At 31.9% G+C, this 14,877-nt stretch overlaps 1 protein-coding gene across 3 annotated transcripts; it reads right to left on the bottom strand.

Annotated features, from left to right (window-relative positions):
- Positions 1-4,251: 4,251 nt before the first annotated feature.
- On the bottom strand, positions 4,252-10,097 carry LOC112288593 (pentatricopeptide repeat-containing protein At1g74850, chloroplastic). 3 transcript variants are annotated; one of them, XM_024532916.3, is made up of 10 exons: positions 9,782-10,097; positions 9,015-9,589; positions 8,482-8,812; positions 7,793-8,258; positions 7,423-7,564; positions 7,176-7,301; positions 6,443-6,767; positions 5,828-6,142; positions 5,428-5,535; positions 4,252-5,103 (listed from the first exon to the last, which is right to left on the bottom strand). In XM_024532916.3, exons 2-10 carry the CDS (start codon positions 9,547-9,549, stop codon positions 4,821-4,823), a joined length of 2,631 nt encoding a protein of 876 aa, XP_024388684.1. In that variant the 5' UTR covers positions 9,550-9,589; positions 9,782-10,097; the 3' UTR covers positions 4,252-4,820. The 3 variants fall into 3 exon arrangements, with proteins under 3 accessions (XP_024388684.1, XP_024388686.1, XP_024388687.1); XM_024532918.3 differs by having other exon boundaries at positions 9,913-10,094; XM_024532919.3 differs by having other exon boundaries at positions 9,015-9,610; positions 9,913-10,090.
- Positions 10,098-14,877: the final 4,780 nt, after the last annotated feature.

The following is a 14,877-nucleotide window of genomic DNA, read 5'->3' as shown; positions in this document are numbered from 1 at the left end:
GATAAGAAATTAATATAGGCATTTTTAGAAGAGAATTAATAATATGATAAAGCAAAACTTACCTAGAATTATCAAAAATTGATATCTAGAGAGGATTGATTGTCAACTTGGATCAAAATCAGATCCCAAGGCATAAACCTATCCTTTTTAACAACTTTGGGATTCTTTGGTAGATTAAAAAGTAGAATATGAGAGCAGACTTGAGAGGAAATTTTTAAGTATTGGTTTTATATCAATCAAATCAATATTGAATTTTTGAGGGATTTTTAAAGTTAGTAAAGTTCTCAATTGGTTTAGATTTCGAAAAATAAAAATATGTTTACAAATTTGAGGATTTCTTAAGTTCTATGGTGTATATATAAGTGAATTTTGGGTAGTATTTTTGTGTACTTTTTATAAATATGTATGCAAATTTTGAAATCAATCAAATAGTTAGATTGAAGTATGTGATGGTTTTTGTCGGTTGAGATCTCAAAAATTGGAATTTGAAGATTAGTAAGTATTTTTAAGTTCTTCAATGATTTGTCAATTGGATCAAAGTGATTTTTTTTTTTTAAAATACTAAACTCAATTTCCAATGTTTAAGTAAAATTTGAGAGCAGTTCAATAATTTAAGAAGGAAGTGTTGGTGTTGGAAGTTTAGCATTTAGGTTATAGTAGTAGGCCATCCAACAATTGATTGGATTATCTTACATTTCTCTCAATTGATAAGTGCAATCATTTTCATCTTTCTTGTACTTATTCCTAAATAAGACATTAATAAGTGTAAAAATTTTGAATTAATATAAATGGTTTGATCATTAGTTGTTGATATTCCATTTTGCTATAAGATTTGATTTAGGATTTGTCTATGGTTTGATTATGGCTTAGTATTTGGTTTAATATTTGATTAGGACTAGGATTTGCTTAGGATTTAGTTTAGAACTTGACTAGGGATTGAATAGGATTTGTCTAGGATTTATTTAGGATTTCATTAGGATTTGATATAGGATTTGATTAAGGTTCAATTAAGGTTTCAATTAGGATTTGACCTAGGAATTGGTTAAGATTCAATTCAAGTTTTTATTTTTAGTATTTCTTTAAGATTCTATTTGTTTTTTTTTTAATTTTCTATTTCTAATATTTTTTTAAGATTATTTTTATTTTATTTAAGGTTTATTTTTATATTTCTTTAAGATTTCTTATTCTTTTACTTTGAGATTAGTTTAGGAATTCTTTATATTGCTTTTGTAACCTCTTTTAAATTTATTTTAAATTGATCAAAGTTTGATTAGGATTATTAAGATTTATTTAAATTTTATTTAAGATTCTATTAGACTTCGTAGGATTGTTGTTGTCTTTCTGTTTACCTTCTACAGCTAGATGCCTAATGCATTTTCAAGCAAGAAAACATGTAATATGACAACAAAAATTGGATAAGTTACTTCGTGTAGTATACCTACTTCATTCACTTTTGTAGCCATACTTAATATTAGTCCATCAACAAATCCCTCATACAAACATAGTCTATTGATAACTTATTCATTATTGATAGAAAGTAGAAGCATAACTTTTCAGTACAAATAGTAGTATCTTATTAATTTATTTTACTTACTTGACATATTAGCACTACAAACTACTTTATTTATTAGTATTAAAAACTAAATAATTATTTAAATTATATTTTTAGAATAACACGTCAATGACATAGTTATATATATACCATTTTGATAGACTAAACTATAAATTTAATTGTATGTATAATCTACTTATAGATAATTATAAAAATAAAAATAAAAATAAATCTAGTAGAATAGGTGCAAATATTATGTTTATAGTCTTTGCACTTTTTGTAAAATTGTACATTTGTTGTTTCATCAATAATTTCAAATTATCAAACAAAACATTAGATAGATGCTTTTGAATGTGCACCAAATAGTCTTAACTAATTTATTGCTTAGTGAGGCTTATCCTTTAGATAACTAACTGTTGAATTTTCTAATTTCATGGTTAATGATGTAAGTTCTAACAATTCATCACAAATTTTTTCTTATTGGTAAAAAGATAATAAATTATATGTACAACTAATTGCATTAAAGAAAGGGCCAAGATCTTTGGAAGTAAAAAATTGATTCTACAATGATATTATAGCTATTAATTTAATTTATTCACCAAATAATATTGAGGATAAAAATCATCAATTTTCAATATGCTACCATTTCTTAAAAAACTTTGGATTCAATGTTTATATCGAAGACTTAATATATTTTTCAATGTCCTTGTATAATATAAATTGTTAATATCTAGCAATGATTTTGTAAATTTGAGTTTCCCAAAAACAATGTTTAGAGCATATATAGAGATATGTTTTATAAAATTTGTGAAAATACTAATATTATGTTGATGACATACACGAATTTGTTCCAAATTGTTTTGTGCCTTGATTTTAATTCCTTATATTCTCAAAACAATGAAAGAAAAATTTGAACTTGTCAAAGAACTTTGATAGACAATTATAAATATGATTTCAATGCCAAATCTTGACCCTTGACTTGTCATGTAGTAATACACTTGAAGAAAAGACAATTATTTATTTAAGCTTTAAAAAACTATTTCTTATGTAATATCCATGTATTTTTAAATAATCAAAAGCCACATGTATAATTGTGGAAGAATATTTTTTGCAAAGATTGGACCATTCTATGTTATAAATCTCTTTGAAAGAAGCATTCATCACATTGGTCCAATCCGCAAGGAATAATGACCACCTTACTTCCAATTTGGTTGAAAAAATTTCTTACAATTTAATAATAGAGTTTTTTGAATGTACCAAATGCAGATTAAGATAACTAAAGTGAGATAGACACTTTCAAAGGCATTTATTAGTACCAAATCTTAATCAGCACTAATGCAAATGAATCAAATATCTCCATATAATTGAACAAGTTGGGATAATTTTAAACAAAAAAAAGGCTATGTTTTTTCTTAAAGAAAAGCAACTGCAACGAGAAAAGATGTATTATAAGTAATCATTCCCACAATATGCAATATAGATATTCTATACCAATTTGTTTTATATGTACAATCCATAATAATTGAATATAAATATTTTTTTGCAAGTTGAACACATTTAAAATGTGCAAAGAAAAAAGAAGTTATCTTCTTCTCTTCATTACATTAATAAGTTAAGTGATAACCAAAGACCTATAAAGTTTTTATAATGCAAACAATGGGTAATCAACTAAAAAGTACAATAAAATGCAATCATTGTCACCCATTGTAAATGGTATAAGCAATAACTTTGCTGCTAAGATCTCTTTTATATTGGGCAATCACAACATTTTTTGACACCATTGTTGTAGCAAGCATCTATGCAATCTCTTTCTCTATTAATTGTAGTTGTTGAGCAAATAAATGTCATATAAGAAAAGCTAAAGGTTTGTAATTATAGAGACCATTTTGTATTATCAAGTAATATTGTACACTACCTTGTAAACAACATGCATGCAACTCAAATGGACATCCAATCAATTGAGTTGGAGTATTCCATTGACAAATGAAGTTATTTTGCTTACAATAAATTCTTCCTTTATTAAATTTCAAATCTATGTGATACTTGTTAGAGCATTGTTTGCAATCAATAAATCTTTAAGTATATGCAAACCTACCTATATTTTCTTTCATGACTTTAAAATATTCAAAATATCCCTCTGGCGTAGGAGACATGTGCACCTCTTTTTTCTATTTCAAAATGCAAATAACCTTAGAATACAAAATTCTCTCTCCTCTCTAAATATTAGACCATTATCAAAAAAATTGTAACATTATAGGGGAGGATGAGAAGGAAGAAAATTGAGTATATAAGAAAATTAACATAACCAGGCAAAGTAACCATTAATTGTAGATGTTGAGAACAATTGTTACTGGTCATATCTTCATGATTGTACTTACTACATTTTAAATAAATCTTGATTCTATCAATCCAATGAATAATGGTGATGATGAGGAGCTGAACAATCAATGTGCCAATTTGTGATGATGGGTGGTTCAATTTAGTAAAAAAATGTGGATCTACTTAACATTCCCCTAACTTTCTCCCATCAAATCCCAATATGATTGACAGGGCTTATATGGTGGTTAAACCTTCAACCTTTAGGGCTCAAGACAATGCTCTTGGAATTCCAAAATAAATGAGAACACAAGATTGTAAAACCAGAACACAAACGACAGAAGCAAAACCTATGCCTAATACTGGTGACACATACACGAGCATAAATTTGAAGTTTCACTCTACTGGTGAACAAACCAAGTACTGTCATCAATTAAATTCAGTGTTCAACATTGGTTGTCCTCGGCTGACAACCAGCCCTCATCATAATTTCAACCATACGTTTAAGATACTCAGAAAGGATTTTCGATGGAAGTCTCTAGTTCTATTCTTGTCAGGTGCACAGTCATTAGGGCACACCATTATCAGCTGATTCATTAAGAATGAGGGTATCGTTTTGTTTCAGTAGTCAAGACGCAGCTGTGATGTACTTAATTAAACGAAGTACATCCATCAGCGCATAGTCGAGCTTACAGGCTCACCTTTCCCGTCAACAAGGTCTGTCAGCAGTCTCCAATCCTGTTCCAATTCTTTGGGACTGAATTTTAATAGAATCAGGACAGAGAATTGGAGGGTCTAGATTTTCTATTAAATGACTATCTCACACAAGTCCATCTTGTTCGTAACATGAGGACGTGAAAATCTTGCTAGTAGCTGCTGAACTGAGTCCCAAACAATTAGAAAGCTTGGAACTTGTTTGCAAAGTTGAACTGCGTGAGGAACATTACAGAGTTCAAGAAGTTGAAGAGAGGCTCCGACTTTTTCTTCCCGAGTATGATGCCTTGTTCGCGGTCTTCCGAGAAAAGCTTGCTGACAAAGGCTCGTTGGTGAGAGAGAAAAATAATTCTGGTCGCGCTCCAGCTAACCACTTCTGGAGTACTGGTGCCCACGTGATAATTCGTCCTTCATTCCATTCTGCAAAGTCAAAGGGCGCACCTATCGCTGCGAGCCCACCAAGAATGGCTCTCGCAGCGGGGAGACTCTTCAAATCCCTGTTAGGATCCTTGTCACCCCATCTGCATGTCATCAAAAACCAACCACTGATTACGAGCTTGCTCACAATTGTTTGAGATCGAGATCTTTAAGAGGCATCTACTTTCGCTTGCAATACGAATCCTTACACCTTGCTCCAAAATAACTCCATGATTAATATTAAAACTTAGGATATTGTGTCTAAACCTAACCCTTCATAAAACTACTACAAGGGAAAAATAAAATTAGTGTAGCAAACACGAAAACAACGATAAAATACCCTAAACACTCAGTAAACGTAGAGCATCTAACTTTCTCACAAAACTCTCAAATTGCGAACAGATGGCAAGGTGGCGAGGCAAAAATACTTTGTAACAATACTCAAAAGAGGAGGGAAAGTTGACTTGTTGTCGATTTCAGCTTTCATGTCCGCCAACCAGACGATCAGCGTAGTCATCGCAGCTCCCACAGACATCCTGGTAAGATGCACAAAGGTCGTTCAATTATTAGGCATATGCAATGATCCTCCATGCGTAAATAAACACTCCTGCCCTACAACGAAACCTATTGCGCCACCACAATTAGTTCTACTGCATTAAAAAGGATTCCAAAAAAGAAAAATTCGTGTACTTAACATTATCGACAGCTACCTGTTGCGTTTTATACCTGAATATAAACCAAATTCCAAGATACGATTTACGATACGCGCAAGTTGACAAGTTCGATTCCAAAAGCACCAATAACATGTATGGGAACGAGGAAACGAACCTATGTACATCAATGGCCCACATCAAGTCTGACCGGGAGAAAGCCTCTGCAAGCACCCCTCGCTTTCGTGCTTCGGCAAAGACGCGGCAAGCTCTCTCTCGTTGTCCTAAGCACCAAAGTGCCTCCAGCAGTGCATTATAGAACCTCAAGTTACTACCCACACCATCTACTTTAAGACCGTCAAAGGCATACTCTACTCTTTGCCAGTTAGTACCGTCATCCATCTCACCCTTAAGAATTCCTCCTACCACTCCATATATACTTGGCATGTTCGGTTCCAGCATTTCCTCCAGAACCTTGCTCGCATCATCCCACCTGACAAGCAAACAGTGCCAACATTACAAGACCGTTAGTGAATCATTACATTTTGCTGTGACTAGCCCTATCCGAGTACTATCCTACCCAACAAGTATATGATTGAAGAAGGGGACGTAATAAGTACAACTCTATAAGTTGCCTTTTTCTAGACCCAAGAATCTGAGGTTCAAATAGCCATCTAATTCCTGCGAGAACAACTTCACCACTTAGAGGAAAATCAGTGACTCAGCTCTATCCACTACGTAGAATACGCGTGATTGAAATTTCAATTAACACCAAGAAAAATTGATCGTATACCTGTTACGGCGTGCACAGACCGACAACAGAAGGCAATATGAGTCAACACTAGGCAATTCACCCCCGACTTGAAGATCCAGAAATTGAGCTTTCGCTTCATCGAACAATCCAGCTGTGCAGTAGACACCCATCAAAGCCTCATAAGTATGTCTGTTGGGTGAACAGCGAGCCTCTTCCATATCTCGACTGAACTCTATGGCATCGTCGAAAAGACCTCCACGACCAAATGCTTCGATAAGTGAATTGTATGTAGATACATCTGCTGAGATGCCTTCATCAATCATAGTTAAATAGGCACTGCCAGCTTCACAGTACAAACCTCCACCTGTAAAGCACGTGACTTGCGCTGGTGAGGAAATTCAAGGGTTTAAAAACGTGCATATACCATCTTATAAACAAAATAGCACATCCCGCCATACACTACCTTGCTTTAAGATTAAATAGTTTCTCATGTTAGAATTCTAAATATTCTTATTTTTAAGGTCCAAATGAAATGTGTACCACAAACTTTAAAAAATAGAATGAAACACCGTTGTGCACTAGATACGTAAAAAACATCCTGCATGTTTATATGTATCAGTAACGTATCAACTATAATGAAAGAAAACAAGATTGAATAATATGAGAAGAAGGTTTTCATTCTATGTTCTTAGATTCTGTCTTCTTCTTCTGAATTTGTTTAATTTTTATTTGGTGGATCAAATGTCATCTCCAAAAAGCTCTCTTAAAGGACCTGCATGTGCCCCGATCAAGGCGTTGTAGGTTTCCAGGTCGGGTTTGCAACCACTCTCCTTCATGCTGTTAAAAGCATACGTGGCTTCTGAATAAAGAGCGGCATTTCCGTAAGCTGTAATTAGACCTGTTCAGACAGAAAAAAGAAAAAAGAAAAACAACCCACATTCATCAGACGTTGACACTCGTCAGCTTCATCCAAGAATGAATGTTAGGTGCGTGGAACGTAAACCGAACATTATTCTTACCAGTAAAGCCATCCGTAGTTGGCGTCACGTAGCTTTGCAGCATGTGACGATGTATTTTTTTAGCCGCCTTATGAAGTCCTCCTTTTCCACAAGAGTAAAGGAGGCCAGCATATGTTGACATGTCCGGCTCCACGCCCCCATCCTGCAATGCATTAATATAAGTCTTAAGATCTTCATGACAATCCTAGGAAATTGAGAACTCAATTAAAAAGCACCTAACGAAACCTACGTTTGATTCAAAGAACAGACATTATGAGAAAAATACAATTAAATAGGACCAAGCTTCCAAGTCAGCGCTCTTCTCATCAAAATAACCAAAAAGAAACAGCTTTATTGCCAAACAGAAGAAATAAAATGAAAGAACACGTACCAGTAAATCCCAGAAAAGGTTGATAGATTCTTGGAAAAACCCGCCTTGCCCAAATACTTGAATAAGTGTATTATAGGTGTTAACATCAGGTTCAGTACCTCTCTCTTTCATGTCTGTAAATAGAAGCCGCACTTCATCGTAACAACCATGCTTGCCATAAGCCTCAAGAAGAGTGCTAAATGTCACCACGTCTGGGGTGCATCCAGCCTCCTGCATCTGTTTAAACATTTTTGCAGCTGCTCGGTACTTCCCAGCCCTACCATAAGCTTCGATCAAAATGTTGTATGCCACTACATCGGGTGCGTTACCAGCCTGTTCCATCTCCCGCAATAACTCACCTACGCCTTCATGCCGATCTGCCTGCCCATATATATCAACCAAGGCGTTGTACGTGATAGAGTCTGGTACCACACCTGCTTCGTTCATGGTGCGAAACACCATGCCAGCTTCCTCTACAAGACCCCGACTGCCAAATATTGCAAATTTTGCTCCAATCAGCTGAACAATTATGCACTATTACTCTACAACCTATTCCACAGACTGACAAGTCATTCAAGAACCACAGCTGCACAGATATTAATTCTAAATCTAAAAACGTGGTGTAACATAAAAATAAGTCAGCTTAACAGCAATTTAGAAAGAGAATGTGATTGTGATACTGTGATCATGTTGCATGGAAGTCCACCAACCTGCTGCAGGCGCTCAATAGCGTATTGTAGGTGATGATATCAGGTTGAATACCTTCGTGCCGCATCTGCGCAAACAGTCCTAAAAGACCCTCCCACTCAAGACCCCCTTTTGCACATGCGTTGATGACAGTGTTATACGTTATTAGATTGGGTGTAACTTTCTCTCGTTTCATCCGGGCTAACAAATGGAGCGATGCTTCGTGTTGGCCATTGCGCCCATACGCATTAATAAGAGCTGTGAATGAGTAGACGTTCCATTCCACGTCGTTGAGTGGCATATCTTCAAAAAGCTCCGAGGCTTTGTCCAGCATTCCTTCTCGACCCATGATTCCTGTAAATGCAGCAGATTAATGATTTGCAGATAGCCAGAATCAAATTCGTTTCGAAGACCTGCGAACATGATGTTCAAAATGAACCGTTCCAGCTCGGAGAGAATTTTTTTAAATGTAATTTTAAAACAAAACAATTAACGATTTAAAAATTCTGCAGCATTGCAAGGTTTAGCTGCAAGGCTAATATACACTCTATCTTACCTATCATAATTGTATAGACATGCTCGTTAGGCTTACACCATTGGTGCCTCTGCATATACTTAAACAAACGAAGCGCTTTCTGCCAGTCGCTGCGCTGGGCGAATTCTCTGAAAATGAGAGAAAAATCATTGATTGTGAGCTTATTTCTGTACCCCTCCATAGTCTTAGCGATGCTTCCTCGCGGAGCAAGCGACGTCAGATTGTTGATGGCATTTTCCACGTCATAACTGTACTTTCCCTTCATCATTTCCGGACTCTCACGAGGAGGCGAGCGACTTGTACCCCGGCGAGTCCCGCTTGATGAGGCATGCGTCACTCCTGGCAGAAGTTTTCCCCTCCATATTTCTTTCCCTTCCTCCGTCGTCACTGCTAGCTTGTTCCGACCTGACAGAGACCCATGTAATTTCCCACATCTCTGCAAGCCCCCGGAAGATTGCGTAGCAATACCACCTCCGAGATGCGCTGAAACTTGATCTAGGTCAGGGAATGACGGTAACACGTACGCCCCAATGCATGGGTTCACTGCTAGCGCCATTGTATTCTCACACTCTTCTCGAGCAAACTCAAAATTTCACCTGGATCAGCCAAGTCACATCCTACACCACCTCATGATTCGAACTAGCTTCCAAAACTCAAAATCAATAAAAAAAATTCTAAGAAATTTAAGAATGAAGAAGCTGAACCAATATTCTCCAAAACAGATTCAGCTTCGGCACTTTAGAGAATTCCCGACCAAAGCAGGAGAAATCCACACATTCAAGGCCTACCGCAGTTTCAGAAAACCCTCAATTATCCGAATCACGAATTACGAGTGGAAATCTACTGACTGGGCCAGACGATTCACAATCCTAAGCACTCAAGCACAATTCTTCAATTATTTCACCCCAAACGGTCTCACTCAAGGTAGAATCCGGCTCGGACTGCTGTTCGCCATTCACCAATCGGTTCTACTCCCTTGAAAAGCGCAGAATTCTCTGAGTTCGTTGCGAGATCCGCAACTGAACCCGAGCTCGGTGAGACTGGTCCCAAAACCCGAGCTCTCACTCTCGCAATCCCAAAATCCCAAACCCCAAGCCCTGGAGCACAGGATAAGGTCGGTCCTAGGGTTTTCCAAGGGGATAAGGCTGGTCCTCCCCTTCGGAAACCATTCATATTCATCCGACTTTTGGATGCAAATACTTTCATCCTCGCTCTCATGCTGGGAGTCTCGCCTCGAACGCCCACCTTGCCGGGAGACATATCCTTTGACAAGACACGTTCACTTTTTCGTCACGATAGCTTTCACTTTTTTGATTCCATTCAACTCGGAGTCCTTTTTGAGAGAAGCAGTTGTGATTCCTTCAATACACTCACTTTGAATGTAGGAAGGCCTTGATGCCCACACTTTCTATTCTCTTTTTTTTATACTAGGTTTCAAAATGTTCCTGTTGATCTGAAGTTAATCTACAAAAATCATGAAATTATTAATTATTTTAAACTCATGAATTTACATCATTTTTATTTTATTTTTTGAAATTTTTTATCATCTCTTAATTGGTTCTTCTGTGTGAATGTTTTGTTTTTTTTTTTTTTTTTGATTAATAAAAGTATAAAGATCAAAGAGAAAATTTTAATTATAGTTATTTTTGCATCAAAAAAATTACACCAAATTCCTATAAGTCTATAAACAATTTATGTTATAGAACTACTTCTAATTTAATTTAGTCAACTTACTATATATATATATATATATATATATATATACATACATACATACATACATATATATATATATATATATATGTATATATATATTGTGATTATTAATTATCAAATATGGCATGTTGAAGGATAAAAATTGTTATTATCAAGGCCCTACAATCTAATCTACTTGTTTCAACCTTGGTTGTCCATAGCCTTCTAACCACATGGTCTTTGTTAATTACCTCCATTAAGAAATGAAAACAAATGAAAAAAAATTAGGTATTAGAAATAAAATATTATTAATTATAAATCATATAATAGAATTGATTCTCATAACTTTAATTAAATATCAAAGATTATTATTTTTTGAAGAATTGATTATTAAAACAATTAATATATATATATATATATATATATATATATTTAGACTCAAAATATTTTAGAGGTTAATTAATAAAATTTATAATATAATAAGTATTTATAATATTCTAAATGTAATGATCATTAGTGTTCTAAGAATAATGAAATATATGATGTTGATAATTTAGTCTAGTATAGAAACATCTAATGATAATTTTAAATCTTAATTTTAATTATACTTAAAAAGTTTTAAGAAAAATCTATATCTTCATAAATATATCAAGTGCTTATAATGTTGCCACCAAATATAAAAAAATAAAATTAATATCATCACTTAACATATGTACAAAGTTAGAACCTAATCATCACTTCAATTTTATTAATAATTACTTAATATCCAATAGAATTTTGTAATTATTTAGTTCTTCCAATTATTTTGTTCATAAATTAGGTGTTGTCCTTAATCATCTTCAATGCTTAAAATTTCTACTTTCTTGTCATAAGATTTAACAATAATATTATAATTTTACTTTTAACCATCTTTATTGATTTTATAATTTTAACACATAACTTAGAGATTATCTTCAATAAAAAAAGTGATAAGAGAATAATACCACTTTTTTCAAATCAATTATTAATGATTGTAATTTTTAATTTTGAGAGAAATTGCTCTAACAACTAAAAAATACACAAAATTTATAAAGATAAAGTTTAAAAACTAATCACATCATCTTAAGATTTTATTTGGATTTATGTATAGATTTTTGAAATAAGAGTAGAATATTATATATTGAATACTACATTTTGATGATATTCAAAATTATAATTTTTTTCTTTCTTCTTACAAAGATATAAACAACAACAAAAACTTCTTAGCTCCGAAAGATAAAAAATTCCAAAGTTTTTTAGACATTCTTTAGATTATAACTAATATATTATATTTTTAATATGTCAATGAATTAAAAAAATAATAATAATCTATGGTGTTTCTATGTACTTATTATACAAACTTTATCAAAGATATAAAAGTTTTTACTTCAATAAAAATGTGATGAAATTATGTCTTTTTAAAAAATCAATATATCTAAAAAGATAATTTCAAGTTTGTATTTCAAGTCACCACAATGTTAGGTAATACATAGTGCTTTATTACAAAATTTAAAAAATATGTTGTTTAGTATTTATAATTTGTAATTGTAAAAATTTATATATTATCATAATATATGTATATATATATGGTTTTTTTACAAATTATAAGTAAAGTAACAAAATTATAAGATACATGTTTAACTTATCAGATAAGTTTTTATTATGTGCACTACATGGCCAATTTATACCAAAAGTAGTCAACATATCAGACATGTGCCTAAGTTGTAAAAAAAAAAAAAAAAAAAAAAAAAAAGACAACCCTATTGACCAAGTTTTTTAACTATTAATCACCAATAAAAACTTGTAAAATTAAATCCATGTCTATATAACTTCTAAAAAACTTCTCCTTAAGATATATAAAATTTACTTAATTTTATTTATTTTTACCTAATTTTACTTATTTTAATAATTATAAGTATAGATATGTATGTTATTGAAATTATCCCTCTTTCTATAGAGAAGTTCTACAACAAGTAATAAATACATGTTGAAAAAGTCCAAGATACAACAAATTATATTTATTACATATTTTTATATTTTTTTCCAATAAATGTAGTTAACAAGTCTTTTCAACCATTGATAATATTTCAAATTAAAGAAAATATACAATACATTGCTATTTTATCATTGTTGAAGCCTTCAAATATTTTCTTTTAATAAAACTAGTGAAATACTATGAAGAATGGTTCTTATGTCTAATAATATTACCAAACATTAAATGTCTCTTCTAATATCACAATACCAAATACATTGTATCTTACCACCTATTCTACAAAGAATGTGTCTTTTGTGAAGGTCTTTATATCTATTACATTGCCTTCAATGTTTAAACAATCTCAATGGCTTGTCCAAAAATTCAACAAATAATAGATTATTTTTATTTTTTATTTTTATTTTGATGAATGTTATAAATAAAAAATATCAATCTTCTATTATATATATACAAGATTTTTTGATGGCATTCATGTGTATTCATTAACATTATAATTGTGACAATGTACAAAATATTCTAACATATTTTAATATTAACATATAATAAATCTTTATAAACTCTAATAGGATATATTGATATGCAAGTAGATTTATTATATTATAAATATGAAATAGTTTAAGTCTATGGTAATCAAATTTATCATAAGAATAAATAATTTTCATATTTTGACAAAGTAATCATACCTCACTGTTAATGTAGAATTCAAGTTGTTAACTTGTTGACTAAGTTTATAACCTATCAATGCAAATATCTATTGATTGATAGGTTACAAACTTGGTGAACAAGTTTACTACATATTGGTAGCTTATGAAACAAGCTAATTATATGGCACACATATATAAAACTTGCTTTATAAGTTAAGATACATCTCATGCAAAGTCAATATATTTTGGAGGTCCTATAGGACACTGCCACATATTTCTTAGTTAAGAGTATATATAGAAGTAAGAGTGAAGCCTTCTTCACTCTTATCAATGCCTTTTTAGTCCTTAGTTTTATTTTAAGACTTTCTAATCTTCTTATCTTTGGCAATAGCCATTCTAGTTTGATACTATATCATCTTTGAGTGATTTTCTAGTCTTTTTGAGTTACATAAGTGTGTAATGACATTTTAATTCTTTGAGATTTAAATCTTTGACAGTTTGATAAGAGTGCTAACTTATAGTTCTTATTTTGTTTTAGAAGTGAGTAAATTATTCCAATTCTATTATTATATTTTAAAGATTGTAGATTACCTATCTTTAAATAAACCGTTTAATTTTCTAACATCAATTTTTTTTTCTTAAAGAGAGTAGATTATCCTTCTTTGTGAAATTTTTTATTTGATATTAGAGGTTGCAGATTACCTTCTTTTAATTTGATTTTTGGATTTATTAAGTTATTTGAAATAGAAGAAAAAATTATGGATGCTACATTTGATGAAAGTGAAAATAAAATTTAACTATTTCAAATCTTTACGTACTTATTAACACTCTTAGAATAGAAATTTCATGCATCACTAGTACAAACTATGGAAATACTAATCCTATGCCTGTGGAAGAAGTTCAAAATTTACAACAAAAAATTGTACAATTGAAAGAAGCAAGTAGATCTACCTTACAACCAAATCCAAGAAGTTTTGCTTTTACAAATACAAAGGAGAGACGATTAATATGTTTGATAAGTTTGATGGAATGACATCAAAAATTTTAAGATTTTTGCAACAAGTCAAACTTAGATAGAATTGTATTTTTTCTAATATCTTGATGGATTTACTCAAGTTAGATTCATAGGTGCACTTTTATTTAGAAGCTCTCTCTATTGGTTTTTATTATTAATAAAAAAGGATTCATGACTCTTTTATGATTTGAATTCATTCATAAAAATGTTTATTGCTACATTCAAAGAAAGTAATCATGAAAGAATAGCAAAGACCAAGTTCTTATCTTTACAATAAGAATCACAATTAGCTACCATATATATTGTTGAATTCCAAAACCTTACTTACAATGTAGATTGGAATGAGAAAACTCTTATTAATCAATTTCAATATAGATTGAAGGATAATGTCAAAGTTTTATCATTGACAATGCCAAAAGTAAAATCTTTATAACAATTTATTACTTAAGCCATTGCATGCAACAATTGAAAAATTTTAAAGGTGTCAAGAGTAAAGACTTGGTTAAAGAAGAATAAGCT

Source organism: Physcomitrium patens, chromosome 11 (assembly GCF_059467195.1).
Source record: "Physcomitrium patens ecotype Gransden chromosome 11, ASM5946719v1, whole genome shotgun sequence".
Taxonomy (NCBI): domain Eukaryota; kingdom Viridiplantae; phylum Streptophyta; class Bryopsida; order Funariales; family Funariaceae; genus Physcomitrium; species Physcomitrium patens.
Note: the sequence above shows the minus strand (reverse complement) of the source record. Positions and strands in the feature narration are given on the sequence as shown.

Coding starts and splice junctions, on each gene's coding strand:
- LOC112288593 (XM_024532916.3), bottom strand. CDS start 9,549: ATGGCGCTAGCAGTGAACCCATGCATTGGGGCGTACGTGTTACCGTCA. Junction 7,565..7,792: donor ACCTTTTCTGGGATTTACTG/GTACGTGTTCTT, acceptor AATGCATTGCAG/GATGGGGGCGTGGAGCCGGA. Junction 7,302..7,422: donor AACTACGGATGGCTTTACTG/GTAAGAATAATG, acceptor CTGTCTGAACAG/GTCTAATTACAGCTTACGGA.